At 39.9% G+C, this 24,673-nt stretch overlaps 2 protein-coding genes across 2 annotated transcripts in view; one reads left to right on the top strand and one right to left on the bottom strand.

The window, feature by feature from the left end:
- Nucleotides 1-4,772, top strand: part of esyt3 (extended synaptotagmin-like protein 3) — a 61,017-nt gene extending 56,245 nt beyond the window's left edge. Inside the window, exons 18-23 of the mRNA XM_073845681.1 lie at nt 2,626-3,020; nt 3,101-3,199; nt 3,286-3,417; nt 3,506-3,611; nt 3,697-3,746; nt 4,115-4,772. Of these exons, the coding sequence (XP_073701782.1) occupies nt 2,626-3,020; nt 3,101-3,199; nt 3,286-3,417; nt 3,506-3,611; nt 3,697-3,746; nt 4,115-4,154 (822 nt within the window). The 3' untranslated portion in view covers nt 4,155-4,772. The remainder of the gene's footprint in view (nt 1-2,625; nt 3,021-3,100; nt 3,200-3,285; nt 3,418-3,505; nt 3,612-3,696; nt 3,747-4,114) is intronic.
- A 221-nt stretch (nt 4,773-4,993) lies between these two features.
- Nucleotides 4,994-10,857, bottom strand: LOC141340130 (protein mono-ADP-ribosyltransferase PARP14-like). Its single transcript, XM_073845059.1, has 4 exons — nt 10,539-10,857; nt 10,237-10,379; nt 5,418-5,592; nt 4,994-5,343 (listed from the first exon to the last, which is right to left on the bottom strand). The coding sequence occupies exons 1-4, from the start codon at nt 10,855-10,857 to the stop codon at nt 5,063-5,065; spliced, it is 918 nt and encodes a 305-aa protein (XP_073701160.1). The 3' UTR covers nt 4,994-5,062.
- Between the last annotated feature and the right edge of the window lie 13,816 nt (nt 10,858-24,673).

The raw sequence follows: 24,673 nt of genomic DNA, 5'->3' as shown, positions 1-24,673 counted from the left end.
AGTGTCATTTGTTAACATTAACTATATTAGTTAACATGAACAATAATTAAATAGTATTTATTAATGTTAATTAATATTAACCTAAAAAAAGTATTCATATATTGTTTAATGGTAAAATAGTATATTTTAACATTAGTTTATGTACTGTGAATTAACATGAACATGAACACAGTTCATGTGGGTGTACAGCAATACACAAAGTGCTCTATAAACGCTTCTTTCTTTCAAAATATCTTTAAAAATCAAGTTTAGTATTGTAATGGGGCGATATATATATGGTATAATGGTATAATTTTCAGATGTTTTGAACAGATAACAGCAAAGTTTGTCTTGAAATTGTTAATTTAAATTTTATATTCAATAAATAACACTGAAAATAAATGTCTATCAATGAAGATAAATCGCTCATGATAAAAAGCTGTATTTTTCTTAATCTTTTGCTATGTGACTGAATAGGACAAGTTCATGGTACAGTTCAGTAAAAAATAAATAAAAAAACAACTGCAAAATACAAACAATGAAAGACTTAGTGACCCTTTATATTTTCTCAAAATATCAGACTCTCAAAGATCAAACATATTTATGTAACATCAATGTGCATTTTTTCCTCAAAGATGGTCTTTAGCAAGACAGCATGTTCTACTCTCTCTCCCTCTCTCCCTTTCACCCCTCCCCCTTCAGTCTCTCTTCAGTCACTCAATGGTGACTGAACACAGACACTCAAGGCAGAGTGACAGCAGGTTTCTGATTTATTTTTTTAATTTTCTTTAATTCGTAGAAGCTTGAATTAAATTGATATTTACAGCACTTGCTCAGAATGATAAGATCTCTGTGTGAAAAAAGTTTTAAATAGTTAAGATGCTGCACTTTAAAGATATAGAAAATGACGGTTATACATCTTTAAAAAATCACCACGTCAACACCGTTCAAGATATCCCAAAACTGCTCGCAATTTAACATCTTCTGAATCTTCTCTCCATGTTAAAAAAGTTTGGTGTGAACAGCTTGTTCTTCTTAGGAGGAGTATAAATTTGTTTACAGCCTGATTTTTCCAAAAATCCACATTCAAATCAAAATAGCCGGCTTCCTGTTGGTCTTAGCTAATGAGTTTAATTTAGAAAGTTGTCCAGATTGATGAGAACAACATATGTACAGAGTTTGGTGACTGTAGGAAAAACTAACCCCCCAACTTTTGTCAAAAGATGGCGCTATAGAGTGCCTGCTCCACGCCCATTTATGACCTTTTGCCAGTGTCTAACTATCATTAATATTGATGTGTGTGTTGAGTTTCATGAAATTCTAAGCATGTTATCTGCCTCGAAAAGACAGGAATCTAATTTTAAAGTTTGAGACGTTGCCATGGCAACAGCATTTGATTTATCATCGACCCCTTTACATATTCTTATCGGCCGTGTTTTGACATGATTTTGATGAAGTTTAAAGAAAATCAAGTAAAATTAAGAGGCTGATTTCAAAGCATTTTGAAAATGACACGCTTCCTGCTGCCAGTTGGTGGCGCTATAACTTGGACTCATAATAGTCACCTTTATGGAATCGGCATCATACAACGAACAATCTGGTGAAGTTTCATCAGAATCAGGCAATGTGTGCAACAGTTATTAGACACTTCCTGTTTCTCATTTCTCGCCATAACTTTGTCGCCTTGCCACGGCCAAACCGTTCGAGATATCAAAAATCCCCTCGCAATTTAGCGTCCCCAATGTCTTGAGATCATGCTGACCGAGTTTGGTGACAATCGTATGGAAATCCTGGGAGGAGTACGTTAAATTCCAGAGCATGCGCTTTTTATACAGCCCTAAATATCTCACTTCCTGTTGCATTGAGAAAATGACATAGAGTACAAAAGTTGTTCAGCTCAATGAGTTCTATATGTGTACCGAGTTTCATATGTGTACGTTCAAGTATGTGTGCTATATGGCCCTCAAAATTCCAGGGGGCGCTGTAGAGTCCCCTTGCCACGCCCCGGTACCAGCCTCTGTGGCGTCCTGATGGCCGCAGATTCCGACGTGTGTGCAAATTTTCAAGAGTTTTTGAGTATGTTAAGACCCCCTTAAGTGCCCGGAAGGTTAACAAAAAAAAAAAAAAAAAAAAAAAAATAAGAATCCTTAGAAGAACAATAGGGCCTTCGCCCTTTTGGGCTCGGGCCCTAATAATAAACGAAGCAGATCCAATAGGGTCCTCACACCATCGGTGCTCGGGCCCTAATAATAATAATAATAAACGGAGCAGATTCAATAGGGTCCTCACACCATCGGTGCTCGGGCCCTAAAAATGAATGAATGTTTGGTATCTAACATCCAAAAAAAATCGACATAAGTGAAAGTGGAAAAAATATTAATAAATCATATTTTTATGACAGTTTTTGGACTTGGACTTTTTTTTTTTCCATTTTGCACCTTTGTGTAACTTTTTTTTTTTTTTAACGCACAAGGGTTAAAAAAAACATTACAAATTTTACTGATCCCAAACTTTTGAACTGCAGTGTATATATTTAGATGTTTTGTTATATATCGAGACAAAAGTGACTATAATAATGACTACAATGTTGTAATATTTCCTGGGATAATGGTTAACAATGACTTTTACACCTGTTTTCTCAATTAGATTCTTACATTGGAGAAACAGGAACCAAAGGTTGTTACTCCACCAGACCAGGCTAAAGGAAAAGTCTCATCTTCCCAAACTTGTCCTGAGCCTCAAACTACAGTTTCAGCTCAGACTGTACAGAGCAACCCGAAAGAAAAAGTGCCTGTTTCATCTGTCCCACTCTCCAGAACACAGACTGTTCCGGTCAATATGCCATCTTCAGTCAGCCCGCATAATGAACTCCAAGCGGAATATACTCCCTATCGACGAAGCACTGTTGTGTCCACAGAGCCGCTGCGCTCGACCCCCTCCACCCCCAGTCAAATGCGTCGCTACGATTCCCATAGCCTGTTGTCGGAGAACTCGATAGCTTCTTCTCGCTACGATCTAACAGAAAATGTCTCTTATCCAGAGTAGGTACTATCGGGTTCTGCTTACAAATGTTGTCCTACAAAAATCTTCAGATTCTGATGAGCTTATATGTTTATTAAAGGGCCATCTTGAATCATCAGGGCAGCTTTGGGCAGATCCAACTCACATTGCGTTATGCCACCTTAAGGAAGCGGCTCATTGTGATTGTCAGCAGCTGCAGGTGAGATGCTTATTCGTCTTTTTTATTTAACCTGTAATTATTTCACAGATCAATGAATGATAAAAACTTGTAATTATTCTGCTTAGGGATTTGTTCTCATGCAGCGAGAACGGCTCTGATACTTACGTCCGCATGTATCTCCTGCCCGATCAGACGTGGAAGCACCGCAAGCGCACTCCGGTTAAAAAGAAGACCGTGAACCCTGTCTACAATGAGACGTTAGAGCATTTCACCTTTTGAAAACCAAGTATTATCATCTTTTGTTAGAAATGTTTCAAAGATTCCTAACATAACTCTTCATCTCAGATTTGAGTTTGCCGTGTCAATGGATGAAGCAAAAACAAGGAAGTTGGATGTTGCAGTAAAAAACAATAAAATGCTTCACAAGAGAGAGCGAAAGGAGATTGGAATGGTAAGTAGATAAAGAACATGGGTTTTCTAATTATTGGGACATTTCCTGTCACTTTCAAATTTTAATTTTATTCTTTTTCAAAAAGGTTTTAATTGATATGTCTGAAATGGATCTGATCAAGGGCTCCACAGAATGGTAAGGACAGCAAATTTAGTTTTTTGTATCTTTTAGAGTGCAACATTTGAGTTCAGAATGTAAACACTTTATCAATAGAGGAATTGATTTTTAATGATAACTTATAAAGCAGAGAATGCCCACTCCCATGAAGCACTGCAAATGAATTTTTCACCTCGTAGCTGGTTAGTTTGTTTCATGGCTTATAATGCTTTTAAATAAGAAAAAATCCTTATGGGAAAAATGATAAAAAAAAAATACTTCCGAAACCCAAGCCACTGAAAAAGTGGGCAGGCAGTAATGCACTCTGCTGCACAGCTGAATTTTTAATTTATATTGTTTTAAGTGTGCAGATGTTTATGTAGAGCTTTTTCTCTGTGATTAAACAGGTATGAACTCACTCTCCCTGGGCTAAAGAAGATAAACTAGCAGAACTGAGGTCAGCTAGTCACAAAATAACTGAGCAAATTTATTATTTGCTCGTAATTTTATTTTTTCACTTGCTGAAAGCTACCTAGATGAGACAGACTAAGCACTTTGACACTGACTTTGTGATTTTGAATATGAAATTCCTAATTCAACACTATTTCCTTTATTAAATTGTCTTATTGCTGATGTTTACCTCATGCAAAACTGTCAGATTTTACATTCATCTTCACCTAAATTCTTTGTTTTTTTGTATAGTAATTCTTGACATGACAGAAGGTGATCTGGGTTTCAATATTTTTCAATTATAAATATTAGTATGAATACAAGTACATAGACATTATGATTCTAAAACTTAAAACACAGAGTATTATTTTTGGTTGTTGTAATGGAATTCAAGATTCCTAAGATCTATTTTGTCCAATATATGTCTACTTTATGTCTACTTTCTGGATAAGTCAGAAATTGAACTGTATTCATTTATTTTTATATTCGTAAGCTTTAGAATAGCAAGCATACTTGTGGACTGTGTCAATAAACTTGTTTGAATCCCAAAAGTATCAGTTGTAAATTGTATAAGGGTGTAAGAAACTACAATAAAACAATCTGAAGTTTTGAAGACCTTTATTTGCAGTGCAGTTTGTTTACATGTGCTTGAAGATTGTATTGTTTGTGCATATCTAGTGAAAAATCACCAAGATAAATAAGACACAATTTTGTAAACTTGAATTAAAAAAATTAATTAATTACAAGGCACATTCAGTTTCCGTAATTAAAGCCCTTTCAAAATGTAATGATTCACAAAGACATGTTTTGGGTACAACAGTTTCATTTAAAAAACCTTCTCCTTGATTTTATCTGATGTGATCAAGTCTTTGGCCACAGTGCATAAAACGATTCATCTTCAGTGACTAAGTGAAAGTGATTAAATATTCAGGATAGGCATTATCATCTCGGAATACCACAAAAATGGTTGGTGCGATAGGGTTGTCCACAACCGTGTCGTACGGATCACAGTTGACATTTTTTGCTGGTGGCACAATCAACCCTTGTGCTCCAGTAGTGAAGTCTCCCGTAAGGACTCTGCAGAGGTACATGTGTTTATGTTCCTGAGCATTAGGCACTGAGTATGTGGACTGAGAAGAGTAGCTTGCTTTGAGTGCGAAGTAAGTGCCGTTTCCATATACTTCAGCTGTAACAAGAAGCATTAATGAAGTAGAATAATGTGGAGTGTGAATTTTAAAGTAATTGTAGTAAATGATTTACCATTTTGTCCTGTATAGCTGCGATTAAAGCCACTATTTTCGATGTGACTGATAGTCTGCTCACTGGTTCCATGAAAGAGTCTTTTCTCGTTGTTTTGATGACCGTTCTTTTTTTCCATGATGCTTTTGTTATTCTGATAGTTCTTCCACATGCCAGGATTCTGGATTCGTTCAATCTACAAAAAAAAAAAAAAAAACGAAAACAAATAAGTATGAAACTGAGTTGTCTGTGATGTTGCCATGTGTTTATTTCATGATCGCTGACAATGTATTGCACTGCTGGTCTAATTAAAAAAAAAAAAAAAAAATCAATCTACCTACAATCACCCTAAGATTATATCTATAATCATGGGTTGAAATCCTAAATAAAATTAATTGAACTGTTCAGGAAACAAAATTATATTTTAGGAGAGAAAGGCAATTTAGTTGGCAATGTTCAGTTCTATATGCCAATGCCAATCCAGAATTTGAGATTACGCATTCAATCTCAAATTCAAACCTGTTATGAATGACGACGGAGATGAGGATCCATATGCAAGCTTTATTAAACAGATCGTAGTCGACAGGCAGGGTCAAATGACCAGCTAACAAGAACATCCAGGACAAAACAAAAGCGTAATCCAGTAGTACAGGCGAGGGTCGAAATCCAGAAGGGCAGTCCAAAGTAACAAAGAAAACAAACAAACAAGGCAAAACTATGACTAGACTATGACTTGGAAACAAAACCAGAAAATAACTAAGAACCCCCCCCCCCCCGGACCGTGGAGCAATAGCAGACAGTGGAGGACCTGGGCCATGGGGCAGTGGCAGAACTGTATCAAGGAACTGGACTGTGGAGCAGTGACCGACTGAGGAGTAGTGGTGACCAGAGCTGGGGGCCTTGGCTTTGTAGGCAGAGCAGGAAGCCATGGCGGAGCAGGTAGAGCAGGAAGCCTTGGCGTTGTAGGCCGAGCATGAGGCCATGGCGGAGCAGGTAGAGCAGGAAGCCTTGGCGTTATAGGCAGAGCAGGAGCATGGACAGTGGTAGAACAGACAGTGAGTTCGTTTGCGAGTGGTACCCCCTCTAGAGGATCTGCAGTGGAAGCTGCCTCCTCAGGGGGTTCCGCCGTAGACGCCACCTCCATAAGAGGTATAGGCGCAGCGGACATGTGGACAGATGAGGCCTTCCGAGCAGACTTGTGGACAGACGCGGCCCCTGGAGCAGACTCGTGGAAAGACTCGTGGGCAGACGAGGCCTCTGGAACAGACTCGTTGACAGACTCATGGGCAGACGAGGCCTCTGGGACGCAGTGTGCAGCCCACATACTCAAAATGGCGATTGCCATCACAGGTAACAGGCGAGACGTGACTTGGCTCTGGACGCTCGGGCGAGTCGTGACTTGGCTCTGAAGGAACAGCTGTGATTTGACTTAGCAGGAACGGCTGTGACTTGGCTTGGCTCGGAGGGAACGGCTGTGACTTGACTTGGCTCGGTGGGAACAGCTGAGACTTGACTTGGCTCAGAGGGAACAGCTGAGACTTGACTTGGCTCGGTGGGAACAGCTGAGACTTGACTTGGCTCAGAGGGAACAGCTGAGACTTGGCTTGGCTCGGTGGGAACAGCAGAGACTTGACTTGGCTCAGAGGGAACAGCTGAGACTTGACTTGGCTCAGAGGGAACAGCTGAGACTTGACTTGGCTCAGAGGGAACAGCTGTGACTTGGCTTGGCTCGGAGGGAACGGCTGTGACTTGACTTGGCTCGGTGGGAACAGCTGAGACTTGACTTGGCTCAGAGGGAACAGCTGAGACTTGACTTGGCGTGACAGGAACAGCTGTGACTTGACTTGCCGTGGCATGAACAGCTGTGACTTGACTTGGCTCGGAGAGAACAGCTGTGACTTGACTTGGCGTGACAGGAACAGCTGTGACTTGACTTGGCTCGGAGGGAATAGCTGAGACTTGACTTGGCCTTGCTGGGACAGCTGCAACTTGGCTTGACTTAGCTGGAACAGCAGTGGCTTGGCATGATTCAGGAGGTGCTGCTGTGTCTTGATGTGACTCTGAAAGTGCTGCTATAATTTGCTTAGAATCTGGAAGCGTTGGGGTGTCTTGACTCGACTGAGGGTGTGAAACTTTGTCTTGACTTGATTCAAGGAGTGCTGTAATGTCTTGACTTGCCTCAGAACGTGTAGCTTGGCTTGGCTCAGGGGGTGTGGCTTGGCCTGACTCAGGAAGTGCTGCTTGACTTGATTCAGGTAGTGCTGCTTGACTTGACTCAGGAAGTGCTGCTTGACTTGACTCAGGAAGTGCTGCTTGACTTGACTCAGGAAGTGCTGCTTGACTTGGCTCTGAAGGAACAGCTGCTGTGACGTGACTTGACTTGGCAAGAACAGCGACTTTGACGTGACTTGGCAGGAACAGCAGCTGCGAGGTGACTTGACTTGGCAGGAACAGCAGCAGTAACTTGACTTGACTTGACTTGGCAGGAACAGCAGCTGTAACTTGACTTGACAGGAACAGCAGCTGTGACGTGACTTGACTTGGCAGGAACAGCAGCTGCGACGTGACTTGACTTGGCAGGAACGGCAGCTGGTGCAGGTTCAAGAGAAGCAGACATGACGTTAACAGGTGGTGGCTTGGTTGACGTAGCGTGAGCGGACGCTGACTTGGTGGATGTGGCGTTAGCAGGTGCTGGCTTGGCTGACGTGGCGTTAGCAGGCACTGGCTTGACAGGCGATGACAGTAAGAGACTGACTGTTCTTGCTGACAGCAGTGGTGGGTCCTCCAAGCTGGATATTAGTCTCTGATAAGCCATGGAAACATGAGGGTCCGATGCTGCAGCTACCATTTTGACGACAGACTCGGGCATGGCGGCCATCTTGGGTGCAGGCTCGGGCATGGCAGCCATCTTGGTCGGAGACACATGAACGGAGGCCATCTTGGCTGAGAACGCAGGAACGGAGGCCATCTTGGCCGGGAACTCAGGAACGGAGGCCATCTTGCGTGTAGACTCTGGAAAGGCGGCCTTCTTATGAACTGACTAAGAAAGGGTGGCCATCTTGTGAGCAGGCTGTGGAAGGGCAGCCATCTTGTGATCAGGCTGTGGAAGGGTGGCCATCTTGCGAACTGACTCAGAAAGGGCGGCCATCTTATGCTGTGGCTCTGGGCTAGCAGACATCTTGCGCTGTGGCTCAGGGCTAGCAGACATCTTGCGCTGTGGCTCAGGGCTAGCAGACATCTTGTGCTGTGGCTCAGGGCTAGCAGACATCTTGTGCTGTGGCTCAGGGCTAGCAGACATCTTACGCTGAGGCTCTGGGCTAGCATACATCTTACGCTGAGGCTCTGAGCTAGCAGACGTTACGTGAGGCTTGTGATATTTGGCTGTGATTTGCAGCTTGTTCACTGACTCCTCGGAAGCGCCCACAGTGAATGAGGAGCCAGTGACTGACAGAGCAAAGTTCAAAAGTTCACAGAGCGACCCTCGAGGACCACAAAGTATTAGTATTGATTTCAATGGTTCATTGATTCCATGGCAAAAGAAGTCTATGAGTGCACAGTCCGGGAAATTAGAGTGGTGAATAATGTCCAAGAAATCCTGAATGTAGACCTCGAGGGGCCAAATACCTTGTTTCCTGAGAGCGAAGCTGATGACTGGGTCCATGGTGAACTGCTGGTGGATAAAGCTGCTGGATCCAGGGTGGCGAAGTATTCTGTTATGAATGATGACGGAGATGAGGATCCATATGCAAGCTTTATTAAACAGATCGTAGTCGACAGGCAGGGTCAAATCACCAGCAAACAAGAACATCTAGGACAAAACAAAAGCGTAATCCAGTAGTACAGACAAGGGTTGAAATCCAGAAGGGCAGTCCAAAGTAACAAATAAAACAAACAAACAAACAAGGCAAAACTATGACTAGATTATGACTTGGAAACAAAATAAAAAAATAACTAAGAAACACGGGAACTAGGAAATCAAGGAAACCACTCGGTAGAGTTCGCTAAGGCAAAACAATACTTTGCACTCACTGTTTGGCATGGTCGGCCTAAAATGGCTGACAGACAGGAAGTAACCAGTGAAGCAGCAGAGGGAGCAGCAAGAGTCACTGAGAGGCAAAGGCTCCCTCTGCTGGCCTGGCGTAACAAAACCAAAGGCCACTGCCGTTTGGGATCAGTATGACGTTTTTTTAAAGAAGTTTTTATGCTCATCAACGCTGCATTTATTTGATCAAAAATACAGAAAAAAAGTTTAATATTATGAAATATTATTGCAATTTAAAATAACAGTTTCTGTATCATTATACTTAAAAATTTGTGATTTATTACTGTGATGCAAAGCTATATTTTCATCAGCCATTCTTCAGTGTCACATCATCCTTTAGAAATCGTTCTAATATGCTGATTTAGTTTGCAATGTTTCTGTAGACTATCTAATTAAAAAATAAATAAGCTTTCCATTGATCTATGGTTTGTTAGGAAATGACAATATTTGGCCAAGATAGCATTTGAAAATCTGGAATCTGAGGGTGCAAAAAAACTAAACAAAAAAGAAAAAAGAAAATCATGTTTAAAATTGTCCACATGAACTTCTTAGCAATGCATATCACTAATCATCAAAAATTAGGTTTAGATATATTTACAGTTGGAAGTTTACAAAATATCTTCATGGAACATGATCTTTACTTAATATTCTAATGATTTTTGGCATAAAAGAAAAATCTATAATTTTGACCTAATACAATGTATTTTTGGCTATTGCTAAAAAAAAATGCCTGGTTTTGTGGTCCAGGGTCAAAAATACATGCATACATATAAAAATACAATAAAATGAGACACATACCTTCAGGACTTTGTTGTTAGGACAAGTGGCTTGGAATTGTTTCAGCACATCATTGTATTCTGTGCTGGTTGGTTGCAAATTAAACTTTTTGTACAAATCGGTAGGCGCCATTGCATCCCAGTGCTGTGGAATATCCTCAGTAGCTAATGGAGAAAAACATTTAGTTATTTAATATGGTGGTAAAATCTACACTATTAGTTCTAGTGCAATATAATAATTTATAGATTTATTCATTTTAATTCATTTTTATATATAAATTATTTTGTTTTGTTTTAATGATAAATGATAATACATTTAGATACCTCTCAGTTTATCAATGCATCTGATATTCATCCGCTTTCCACCAATGGTGCTCACTGCAGGACCCTCAGGCAGTTTAACCTGGTAAGTTTGACCTTGGAGTGTAATTCTGACATCTGCAGCTTGTCCGCCAAGGGCCCTTTCCAACTCAAAATTTGTACGTTGACCAAAACTCTTATATTGGCCACCTTGTTCATACTGCCAATCCACAAACTCACTTGTTAAATCCATTTCTCTTTTTAGTATCCCATCCTCTTTGGCTGCTTTGAGCATGTCTTGGATTTCCTGGGTGGCTTTCAATGACAAAGTCTTTGTCACCATGTTTTATTTCTTTCTCCCAAAATCCAGTAAAGAATGATTTAACACTAGCAGCATATGCTGAAAAATACACAAAATTGAAATAGACAAATATCTTTAATGACATCTTACCTTTGACCCCATAATCTTTCTTCACTGCAGCACCTACTTCAATCGGGTGGTCATGCTCATCTAGTAATTAGAGCAAACAATTCATATTTGTCTTGGCATATCTTGGCCTTCTCCTTAAAAAACTTCTTTGTCCCTGGTTTAACTATTTTCTTGGTGCAGTGATGCACAGATCTAAGCAAATCCTCAAACACAGGCACACACTGAGAGACATAAAGCCTTGAGCCACTGATCTCAATCTCCTCATCTTTGAAGTCCACATTTACTTTACCTTTCACCTCTTCAAACCAATCCTGCATTCTATGATCCTTTATAAATGTGACAACAGTCTTGTGAGATTTCAAGGGTCTTTTCACATAAAGAGAGTTTTCCTGAACAAAATTATATAACTCTTGTTCAACATCAGTGATGGATTTCTACAAAACCAGAAACCACCACCTGGTTGACGGTTGTCTGTACTGTAACATTTGTGACATTGTTTTTTATGCGAGAGACAAGGTCATGCCAGTCTGATCTTCCTAGAACACTGGGATCTTCTACATTGAAGCTCAGATGACCCAGATGTGTTTGTAGTTGCTTCTCACCAACACTCAAGTCCTTGTCTGTTTTCCCTACAAGCAAAACTCTTTTTTTATCAGCTTCTAATGCTACATAGATTCCTTTGTTAAAAAACAAATCTCTAGTTATTTCATCTAGATCCTTCTTGTGTAGAAAATCTAAAACAGATTGGTGGAGCTCAACGGGTTGACGAATCAAATTAAGAACAGTCTGCAGTATCTCGTTCTTTGTTTCCAGCACCTCATGTTTTAGACCACAGAAAGTTAACTTTCGGTTGTACACATGGTATGTGATGTTCATTTCTGGAAATTTGTCACAAATTTGCTGCTTCAAACCATCACGAAGAACAAGATTATAAATAGATGGAGTCATATAGATTTCATCTGTCTCACTGCCCTTCTCTCTTTGGATTCTTTGGGTGATTTTCTCAACAGTTTCTGTCAGGATTCCCTCAATCCTGTCCATATCTTCTTTCAGGCCAGCTACAGCTATTGTTATTTCATCCACATGACTTTCACCTTGATATTTTAGCACGGATGTATACCTAGCCGAATTGCACTGTAGGGGGCGATAACGAGTCTTCGAACCTGTGTGTATACCAAGTGTGCCGTACAAGTCCTGAAAAGTGAAGCCAAAACATTTCAATCACCCCCCCGGTGGCTGGCTGCAGTATAGGTCATAAACCCCGCCCTCTCCATGTAATCTAATGGGACGTGAACCAAAATAAATTATCGAATTACACTTCAAATAATTTTTTTCCAAAGATGGTTTCCATCATGTGAGGTAGTTCTTATAATGCTGATGCATGTTCAGGTGTTCGTTTTTCTAATAAGTTTGTTTTTAGGTAGTTATTTAATGCTATAAAAACGGGGTGTGGTGCGATTGGGTCTGCGGGAGTTTGGGCGGGATTTTGATACCGCGGCTCCGCCTAACGACACTACTGCGCAGACTCTGGCTCCAAATGATGTAATTTCCTCCAAGATGGCAGCGGCCATTTTGAGATGTATTGGCTTCACTTTTCTATATGGAATGAAGTGGAGACGTGTTGTCCATCTTTTTTTACAGTCTATGGTGCATACCAACTGTGAAATTACCACATCAAACGAGACGTGCTAACATGGATGCAGCTATGAAGCCACCGGGTTTGCTTCAGGGCAGGGGCGTTGCTAGACCCTTTTTACTGGGTGTAATGAAACCTGAAGTGATGTGCTACTTTATTGTTTGTGATTTGGAATTATGTTGTTATTATTATTCGTGTATGTTTATTTTGCATATGGTTTGATTTTGTTGGGTAAATTATGTTATGGTCAGGGACTTTAATTATGACACCGAATTTACTGAGCCTATCAGATATATGACGCGTGTAGTATTAGACGTTAAGCAAGCACGCTGGGCATGGAATGCTATGCGAAACACGCCAACAAGGCACAAATACACGGCTGATTCACAGATTCTCAATTTATGAGTTTAGCTCCTGGTTCAAGGGAGAACAAGGTAATCATGTTCTATTTAAGTGTGATTCGTTTGAGATTAATGTTTGTTTGTTGATTGTTGGTTTGGTGTTTCAACTCTCGAGATTTATTTGTTTGTTTGTTTGTTTGTTTTTTCTTCTTTATCTCTAGTTCTTACGGTGGTTCATGATGCTATATTGTGCAATGGCTCTACGGAATGTGAACAATAAATGAATTGTGAACCATCAGTGAAAGAGTTGATAGTTTTTAACCAGGACTCTACACTGGGGCACGTGTGTGAGTTATAATTTTCTTTGATAATCCCGAAATAAAGACATTAAACTATATGCAACAACTGAATTGATGCTTCTAAAAGGAACGCAGTTTAACCGAAGACTATGCAAGCAGATGTCCATGCCCGTGCGCGTCTGTGTATTAAACTGCAATGCGCATGTCGCACAGCCTTTTACGCAGAAGTACATGCAGTGTAGGAATAGTTGGTTACACAAGTTTGTATAGTTAATTGTGTTGTAAATGCAATTGTCAAGCAGTTTGTGGTGCATTTTGGAAACAGGAGATGAGCCCCTGGTCTAATGTGCCACCTGGCTTGAGAAACCCGTTCTCAAAGACTTACTTTTAGTCACATATACATTGTAGCACACATATTCTGAATGCCTTCGGCAGAATTCAGATGAGCCATTTTAATCTAGATTAATTCCAAGATTACAGTGAGATTAATCTAGATTAAAAAAAAATATCTATGCCCACCACTAAAATAAATAAATAAATAAAAGGTTAAAAAGAAGATACACCATTCTGAGTCTCATTCCTGCGAGTGAAGGGACACTAGCAGATCAAGAAGTTCTGAGTCTCCCTTCCAGGGAGACTGTAACAGATCAACAAAATTCTGATGCTGCAGCCCACTACAGGGAAGGCAGTAACAGACATTCTGAGCCTCCAGCATGCAAGGAAAGAGATGCTCTACATTCAGAGTATTTGTCCAGACTCCAGTGAGACAACATCAGATGCAGCAAGTCCTGAGTCTCCATCCTAGACAAGTCAGAATGACTTGTTCTGAGTTTCAGGCATGCAGACATTTGCAACAAGGTTAAGCTCTGGCAAGCAAACCTTTACTTCAAGGTACTTTGGCTGCATGTTTCAGACTAAGGACCTTCTGCATCTACTCCAGGGCCACATCTGTGTTCCAGATCTTAGGACCCACTGGTGCTCCAGAAGATCAGCATCTCACAGCGCTTTGTGTTCAAGGCTGTTGAAATGGATTATTGCTTCTTTTCCCATTGTTACCAGCACAACCAGTGGAAGAGGTCACCGCCAACAGACTGCTCAGACCACAGAGACCATAAATGTCAGTTATTCAAACCTTTTCCAGAAACTGTGGCATTATTGCATATGATCAGTATATTTTTTTTTTTAATTTATATTAGATGTTATATAGATGATCATTTAAGAACAAATAATCTTTCATTTATTTGTTTCAGGCATAATAAGATTCTAGATCAGTGGTTCCCAACCATGCTCTTGGAGGCCACCACATTTTGCTTCTGGATTAAACTATTTTTACAGTTTACAACAACAAATTTTGCATCTTATTTATTCTTTTTACATTTATGGTATTCATTTAGTTTTTGATTACTCTTGTCTATCTTTTGTTGATAAAACTTCCAATACAGTTTTATAAATACACAGTAAGAGTTTCTACAAGTTAGATATCTAACTTTTTTTTCTTGTACTCATGACCGCACATTCAGTGACACGTGATCCAAAAAAGATAACATCATCAGTGATGCAAGTACCCATCACTACACTATTCTGCCTTGCAAAAAGCTAAATCACTACATATTCTACAATGCAAAATTACAATTCTAAACTGCACACAGAGAACATGAATTTTGAAAAAGTTATGTCTATTTTTTTAAATAATAAACAGTTTACCACGAGAACGCTGGACCCAACAGAATGGGCCACATGCTTTACTTGAAACTTTCCAAAAGACAATTTGGATGAAGAGAAGTTGTATCTTAATTGGATATTTTCCTGGTTAAATAAAGGAATAATATAATATTTAATAACTTTTTGACATTTAAACAAAACACTCCCCTGTCTCTTATGCTTGGAATAAAAGTCAGTGTTGCAGACGAAATGCATGCGTGCTGTCATAACAAGCAGAACAGTTTCTATTCTGAAATAGATAACTGGTGGACTTACTCGATGCAGTTGGGCTGACCGAAGAGGTTGATTCCTATGAAATAAAGTTTAGTTAGTCAAAGTTAAAATATTAGCTTTTCAGGTCACTCTATTATGTTACATATGCTGCCTTAATTACCAAAATTTCGAGATGACAACACGTGATGTACTCGGAGCTGTTCACGTCCTCGGACTCAGAATTATGCTTTTTTTATGGCGACACTATCAATGCCTAAACAGAGCTTACGTTGGTCAGTACGTGGTACAGCGGTCATGTGGTAGAAGTCGTAGCTCTCAGAGGACTCCCAGTTCACAAGTTGTAATAACAAGTTCTACAAGGATGTGAACGCTTTTTATAAGCTGGAATCTCGTAATTACGGGAATTGCGATATGGCGTGAACGCACCTTTAATAGTACTCACCCGATAAACGTCTCAGGTTACGTATGTAACCCTGGTTCCCTGAGGGAACGAGGTGCTGCGTTGAACGCTATGGGGAATGCCATTGGCGAACCACGCTCTGAACGTAGTCTGCAACCAATCAGATGACGGGATCGACGTCACAGGCGGGGTTCGAGCACCACAGCGAGATCCCATGGAGGGACTCTCAGTTTAACTCGAGGCCTCAGCTGAGTGCACCGCGAAGGAAACGTATGACCAAGGGGTTCTTACCCACTGACAGGCCACCAAGAGGGGCGTGGTAGGCCGATAAAGCCGCCACATAGACCTTCAAGGTGGAGTGGGCTAGCCCTGCGAGATTGCAGGAACTCCAGTACTGTACCAATCGGGCAGTGAACTGGGTTTAATTAGGATTCTCTACACCAGGAAGTAAACAAGTTCCACTTAAGGCCATATAGTTTCCTTGTAGAGGGAGCTCTGAATTGAAGAATGATCTCAACAACCTCAGTTGAGAGACCGAAGTCTAGGAGTTGTGCCCCCTCAGCCACACCCATAACTTCCACATAGCCTAGGAGAGGAGGTCCCTCCTGACGGGAATCTCCCATGGAGAGCCGTCGAGGAGGGCAATTATGTCCGAAAACCATAGGGCTGGCCAGTACGGGGCTACTAGTAGAAGACGGCCCCCGTACCGGCGTACTCTTTCCAGAACTCCCGGGAGTAGAGCGATCGGGGGAAAAGCGTACAGACCTAGCCTCAGCCTGGTACAACAGCTTGTACAAGGGGCGTGAACGCAGGCCCCCCTGATGATTGATATAGTAAACTACCGCAGTGCTGTCGGTGCGGACCAGCACATGACGATTTCTTAGGTCCGGGAGGAAGTGCTTCAGGGCCTGAAATACGGCCAACATCTCTAGACAGTTTATGTGCCATGAGAGATGGTGATTGCTCCACAGACCGCGGGCCGAGCGGCCACTCATGACCGCTCCCCATCCGGTGAGGGACGCATCTGTCGCTAGCGTGATGCGGCGACAATGAGCTCCCAATACTGGGCCCTGAGACAGAAACCAAGATTTCTTCCACATGTCTAAGGCACGTATGCATCACCGCGTGACCTTGATCGTGCAGAATGGGTTCCCCCTCGGGGAAAACCCCTTGGTTTTGAGCCACCACTGTAGCGGCCTCATGTGCAGCAGACCAAAAGGTATCACGAGGATCGACTCGATCCTAGCAGGTGACATCCGTGCCTGCATCGAGGTCGAATCCCATACAACACCTAGATAAGTGGTCCTCTGTAATGGAGAAAGCACACTTTTCTTGGTGTTGAGTCTCAACCCCAGCTCTTTCATGTGAGCGAGAACAACATCTCGATGTTGAGCCGCTAACTGTTCTGTGCTGGCTAAAATCAGCCAGTCATCTATATAACTGAGTATGCAGATGCCCTGGAGTCGCAGAGGAGCCAGAGCAGCATCTACACACTTTGTAAACATCCGGGGTGAGAGTGCTAGTCCAAAAGGAAGAACTCTGTATTGGTAAGCTTCGCCCCTGAAAGCGAACCTCAGAAACTTCCTGTGTTGAGGGAGGATGGAGATGTGAAAATAAGCGTCTTTTAGATCTATCATGACAAACCAGTCCTCGGACCTGATTTGAGACACGACCTGGCTGACAGTTAACATTCTGAACTTCAGTTTTCTGACTGAGCGATTCAACCGTCTGAGATCTAGAATGGGCTGCAGCCCTCCATCCTTCTTGGGAACAATGAAGTACCAGCTGTTGAATCCGGACTCTCTTTCTTGAAGAGGGACCACCTTGATGGCCTCCTTCTTCAGAAGAGAATTTACTTCTTGTTCCAGTATCAGACCCTGTTTGGGGCTCACAAGAGTAGGAAACACCCCGTTGAAAGGTGGCGGCGGAGCGCCGAACTGCATATAATAACCTTTCTCTATAGTACGCAGGACCCATGTAGATACATTCGGCAGTAGTTTCCACGCTGCCAGAAAGTCTACTAAGGGAACCAGCCTCTCGAGACTGGTTTCTGCTATCATTTGAGGTATTGATTCGGCGACCTGTAACAGCTGGCTGGCAGGAGACACCTAAATCAATTGCTCTAGGGACCCCCATAGGGGTGGCGAACCCCCTGGTTCCGCTACGATGTCGGCCAGAGAAACCAGAGAGAAAGGCTCGCGGGAGATTGCCGCGCCCTGTAACACTGGCAGGGTTAGCTGACAGATCTCCTGAGGGCCCCGAGGAGGGGCGAGCACCATGTACTGTGGTGAACCCCATTCCTCCCCGAGAGGGGCTGCCCTCATTGGCCCTGAGCCAAAATTGTCAGGGCCGTTTAGCCGAGGACCTCTTAGACTGGAGGACGACCCACAGGTCGGGCCTCGTCTTTGAAGCCCCCGGCTTGGAGCGTTGCTGATCCCGCCCTCCTAGGTCTTTCCGGAGGGGTATGGGACACTCCTCTTTTGCGCCTCCCGGTATGAGGAGCTGGTACATGGCTGGGCCTGCTCCCGTCCAGCAGCCCCGGTGGAATAGACGCGGCGAGGAAGGTGTCGCAGGAACGCCGCCGCTTGTTTACGAGCCTCCTTGTATCTGTTAACGACAGAATCGACAGAGTCACCAAACAGACCGGAAGGCTGAAGCGGGGCATCCAGGAGGAGGACCCTGTCCTTTTCTTTCATATCGGACAGGGTCATCCACAGATGTCTCTCCGCCGCCACAAGGGCTGCCATAGACTGCCCAACAGTGCGGGCGGTCTCCTTGGTGGTGCGGAGAGCCAGGTCTCCGGTGCGGTGCAGCTCCAAGATGTTAACCTCCTCACCGTCATCTAATTCCATCTAATCTAATAAGCAGGTCGGCCTGGTAAGCTTGCAAGATGGACATGGTATGTAAGCAAGCACCGGCCTGACCTGCAGCCGTGTACCCCTTGCCCAACAAGCCGGAAGTTGTTTAGAGAGGCTTGGAGGGCAAGGACGGAGCCTTCAGAGACGATGCCAGGCCGGGTGACAGATAACTGGCTAGTATCTGTTCAACCCGCAGCATTGTCTTGTAGCCACGCTCGTCCAACCCTCCAACATTACCGTAGTAGTCGGAAGAGAGGATGAACAGGTGGGCTGAAAATGATTTTCCCCACGACCTCGATAGCTATGAATGGAGGTAGGGGAAAAATGGAAGGCTCCATCTTGGAGGTGATGGCTTGGTCCGCAGAAAGCGTTCATCAAGTTTGCGTTTCTGCGGCTCATGATATTGTTCGGCAGGCCAACTGATGTTTAGTTTGGCAAAAAGCACCGTTGAAGCGCATAATTAAATTGACATGTTATCTCTCAAACATAATGTTCCTTTAGTAGGCTATGTTGCAAGTTATATTTTTTTTAAATATATATTTACATATATACAGACATATATACAGACACTGACACAGTTCATAATTTCGGCTCTGTATGCCACAATAGTTTTAAAATGGTACAATCAAGATTAAATTGAAGTGCAGACTTTAAGCTTTAATGCAAGGGGTTGAACAAAAATATAACACAAAATGCTAAGGAATTACAACCATGTTTATACACAGACCCCCCCCCCCCCCCCCATTTTCAGGGGCTCAAAAGTAACTGGACAAATAAATATAATCATAAATAAAATGTTCATTTTTAATATTTTGTTGAGAATCCTTTGCAGGCAATGACTGTCTTAAGTCTGGAACTCATGGACATCACCATAGACTGGGTTTCCTCCTTTGTGGTGCTTTGCCAGGCCTTTACTGCAGCTGACTTCAGTTGTTGTTGGTTTGTGGGTCTTTCTGCCTTTAGTTTTGTCTTCAGCAAGTGAAAAGCATGCTCAATCAATTTGAAATCAGAAGATTGACTTGGTCATTGCAGAATATTCCACTTTTTTACCTTTAAAAACTCCTGGGTTGCTTTGGCTGTATGTTTTAGGTCATCGTCCATTTGTACTATGAAGAGCCGCCCAAACAACTTTGCTCCATTTAACTGAATCTGGGCAGACAGTATATCCCTATACACTTCAGAATTCTTCCGGCTGCTTCTGTCTTCTGTCACATCATCACTAAACACCGGTAACCCAGTGCCACTGGAAGCCATGCTCATGCCATTACACTGCTCCACCATGTTCACAGATGACGATGTTGTAGGCTTTGGATCATGAGCTGTTCCAAGCCTTCTCCTTACTTTTTTCTTCCCATCATTCTGGTACTAGTTGATTTTAATTTCAGCAGTCCAAAAAATGCTTTTCCAGAAGTGCTCTTGGTGAAGTCTTCTCTTGATTGTAGAATTTGACAGTGATAGCCTACCTCCTGGAGAGTGTTCTTCACTTGGCTGGATGTTGTAAAATGTTTTATTACCATGGAAAGGATCACCCATACTTTCGTCTTTTGTGAACATCCAGGCCTTTTTATGTTGCTGAGCTCACCAGTGTGTTCTTTTTCTTCTCAGAATTCACCAAACTGTTGATTTGGCCACTCCTAATGTCTGATGCATTTCTTTTGTTTTTTGAAGCCTTTTACTTGCATGCAGAGCTCCTTTGACTGCATGATGTGGGTTCAGTGCAACAGCTGAAGGAATGAAGGAATAGCCTACTACTGTCCATGAAACAGCTTTTGAGTCAACTGTCCAATTACTTATGGTCCCTTGAAAAAGGGGGAGGTACATATTAAAGAGCTGTAATTCCTTAACCTTTCTTCCAATTTGATGAGACTGCCCTAAAAATTAAAGCTCAGAGTGTGCATATTCATTGTATAACTGTGACTTGAATATGTTTTGGTCAACAGCTAAATGAATAAAAATGGTGTCAATGTCCAAATACACAGTATATGGACCTGACTGTATATATATATATATATATATATATATATATATATATATATATATATATATATATATATATCATCAAGTTACTTTTGAAAACATTTTTTTTTCCAGGTATAAGGTTATAGTCTAACCTACTGTTAATGTGATCTGTTAACAACGCACATGATAAGTCCGTCTTTTTAGTCCATTGCATAGCAAAATGATTCGAAGCGCTCCAAGTGGATGACGTATCGCGAAATGTTTGATTCAAAACGAGACTTCAAAGCGCGTTTAGCGAATCATTTTATCCCTACCGGGAATAAAAATAATTCAGCAGATCGAGGCAGGGATGCATATACCAGAGGGGGTAACCCTCGCCCTGTTCATTCATTTATTTAGTTTTGCTGCCATTTTAAAATATTAATTTATATTATAAATAAAAACACGAGTAATAAATAGTACATTAAAGTACAATCGAAGCTTTAATTATAATCACGTTGAACTTGAATAAAGTTAAATGTGTGATCTGTCGATTGTCCTGCAGGTGTCCTCGTAATTCTGTCTTCTTAATTATGCACATATCCAAAAAGGACCTCATTACTATGCACATATCCAAAAAGGAATTGTTGATATCAAGAATCTAGTTCTTGATATCAACAATTGAGTTCTTGATATCAAGAATGTAATTGTTGATATCAACAATTATATTTGTGATATCAAGAATTCAATTGATGATATCAAGAATTAAATTGTTGATATCATCAATTAACATTTCAACTAGTAAAAATGAATTGCTGATATCAACAATTTAATTCTTGATATCATCAATTACATTCTTGATATCAACAATACATATGTTTAAATGTTAAAAACTATTGCAGATATCAAAAATGTATTTCTTACTAGTTACAATTCTAAACGCACATATCAAGAATTACATTCTTGATATCAACAATTCATTTTTACTAGTTGAAATGTTAATTGTTGATATCAACAATCTAATTCTTGATATCAACAATTCATTTTTACTAGTTGAAATGTTAATTCTTGATATCAACAATTTTATTCTTGATATCAGCAATTACATTCTTGATATCAGAAATGCAATTGTTGATATCAACAATTAGGATCGTAATTTTTGATATCAACAATTAGATTGTTGATATCAAGAATGTAATTGTTGATATCAATAATTGTAGTTCTTGATATCAACAATTACATTCTTGATATCAACAATTAACATTTCAACTAGTAAAAATGAATTGTTGATATCAAGAATGTGCATTTTTACTAGTAAAAATTGAATTGTTGATATCAAAAATAGCAATTGTCACTAGTGGAAATCTAATTGCTGATATCAAGAATGAACATTTTCACTAGTGAAAACTGAATTGTTGATATCAACAATTGATTTTGAATGGCAGTCTATGGAGACATTTCACTAGTGAAAATACAATTCTTGATATCAACAATTACCATTTTAACTAGTGAAAATACAATTCTTGATATCAACAATTACCATTTTAACTAGTGAAAATATAATTGTTGATATCAAGAATTAACATTGTTACTAGTGAAAATATATTATTGATATCAAAAATTAGCATTTTTACTAGTGGAAATGAAATTGCTGATATCAAGAATGAACATTTTCACTAGTGAAAACTGAATTGTTGATATCAAGTCGTCATATCCTGAGATGGAATAAAAGTCAAAACGGCTTGCCATAGTGTAACTGCATTTTTACAAGTAATAATTAAATTAGAGAGCTCTCAAATTGGAATTGTAACTAGTAAAAACTGAATTAGAGAGCTCTGCAATTGGAATTATTACTAGTAAAAATTGATTTAGAGAGCTCTCTAATTGTAATTGTTACTAGTAAGAATTCAGTTGTAGAGCTCTCTAATTGTAATTCGTACTAGTAAGAATTCAGTTGTATAGCTCTGTAATTAAAAATGAATGGAATACAATGGAGACATAGTAGAAATTAATTTGTAGAGCTCCCTAACTGGAATTGTTACTAGTACGAATTGAATTAGAGAGCTCTGTAATTGGAATTGTTAGTAATACAGTTTTTTACAATCGTTTTTGCACTAATAACAGAACTGTAATGTAATTTTTCAAAACTCTAGATACAAAACTCAAAACAGTCATTATTTGTAACACAGGCTCTCCAGTGTTCAAAACTTTGCATATTGCATTCATATCTTTAAAGAAGCCTTGCATTAGCAGAAGCATTGTTTCAAAAAACTAATTTATAATGAAATATCATAGGAACATTACTTTAGATCACCCATACACAAGTTACCCATAGTTTCAATGTGTTTTTGCTAGTACAAACATTAAATATAGTTGTACAAAATATGTGATACAGGTTTCTTTTTTTTTTTTCTTTTTTTTTACTGTAGAATGAGAACAGTACAGACACAGTGGTATCATTGAAATACTGTAATGTGGAATTTACTGATAAAATAAATCTCAGCATAGGTTTTCTAAAGGAAAAATTTGGAATCAAAGTTTTTGCTGTTTTTTTTTTTTTTTTTTTTTTTTAGCAGGGTACAGTATACAGTTTACAGTATACTGTACCCTGCTGAAGAAAAACTGCTAAAACCAGCCTAGGCCTGGTTTAAGCTGGAAGTAGATGGTTTAACTGGTTTCCAGACTGGTCAGGCTGGTTTTAGTTGGTGGTTTCCCAGCCTGACCAGACAGAAAAGTGGCCACTGACCAGCTATGACCAGCTAAAACCAGGCTGGCAAAAACAGCCAAACAGTCTAGGCTGGTTTTAGATGTTTTTTTTTTTCAGCAGGGTTAGTTTGTGTACCAACATTCTTGATACATTCTTTTTTTTCACCAGGGTAGCCATTAACTCATTAAAAGCCCAATAGCAATAACAATAAAATGACATCTTGCATTCAGTAATGTTGAATATGAAAATGTGTTCTGTAAAAGAGGTACATGGGGCCATAGAAACTATCTGATAAAGAATGAAATATGACATCCATAGATACACAGTTAAAAAAAAAAGGTACTGCAGAGGTACAATTTTGTTCCTGGGCAACAAAACATATAAAGGTACCTTTAAAGGTACACAATGGGTCCTTATTGTACCCTTGGTAACACCCCAGTGACAGCTACTGTAACCCTAAAAGGTATAGTTTTGTTCCTTTTTTTTCTGAGAGTGTAGTGTAGTCCATCTGGGTCATATTCTGTGGTAACTGGTGTCAAATGATCTATCCTGAAACATGCACTATTTTCCATAAAAGCTATGCTTCAAGGGTAATAATGCAACAGTTACTTATCATTTTAAGCAGATGTATCAACTGATAGTTTAATCTTTGTAATAAAATGAATGCACACTCATCTCAGATGTAATGTGAGTTGCATTTTGAAATATTAATACTTTGATGTTAAGTTGTGTCATTTTGAAAAGGTGATTTAAGTTCAATAAACAAATTATCTTTGGCTTATGTGTATTGTATCCAAGCATTTGAAAAATGTGTTAAGTGGTTTGACAAATGTGCATTTTGATCATTGGTAGTGTATTATGTGTCTAGAGTTTTGAAAAATGACATTACGGTTCTGTTATTAGTGCAAAAACGATTGTAAAAAAACTGTAATTGAATTAGAGAGCTCTCTAATTATAATTGTTACAAGTAGGAATTTAATTAGAGAGATCTCTCATTGCCATTGGTACTAGTAAAAATTTAATTATAGAGTTCTCTAATTGAATTGTTACTAGTAAAAATGCAATTAGGACGAGTAACGCATAGTATATTTTAGGCTAAAATGACTTGCCATAAAAAAGCATAATATAACACAGGACTGTCATTTGTAAGTTTTTGTCATACATTTTGTTTGTACAGAGTTACCTGTACTAGTATCTATTTTCATGTTACTAGTACTTATTAATTAGATACTAGTACTTATTCTTTATATACTAGTATCTATTTAATATATACTAGTACTTATTAAATAGATACTGGTACTTATAAATAGATACTAGTACTTTTTAATTAGATACTAGTACTTATTAAATAGATACTGGTACTTATAAATAGATACTAGTACTTATTAATTAGATACTAGTACTTATTAATTAGATACTAGTACTTATTAATTAGATACACTATTAATTATATACTAGTACTTATTAAATAGATAGGCTACTAGTACTAATTAATTAGATAGTAATGCATATTAAATAGATACTAGCACGAATTTTTGATTAAATTTCAAAACGGCTTGCCATTGTATGTAATACAAATCATATATTTTATTAAGGAATGTGATCTACTAACTTC

Source organism: Garra rufa, chromosome 8, assembly GCF_049309525.1.
Source record: "Garra rufa chromosome 8, GarRuf1.0, whole genome shotgun sequence".
Taxonomy (NCBI): Eukaryota; Metazoa; Chordata; class Actinopteri; order Cypriniformes; family Cyprinidae; genus Garra; species Garra rufa.
Note: the sequence above shows the minus strand (reverse complement) of the source record. Positions and strands in the feature narration are given on the sequence as shown.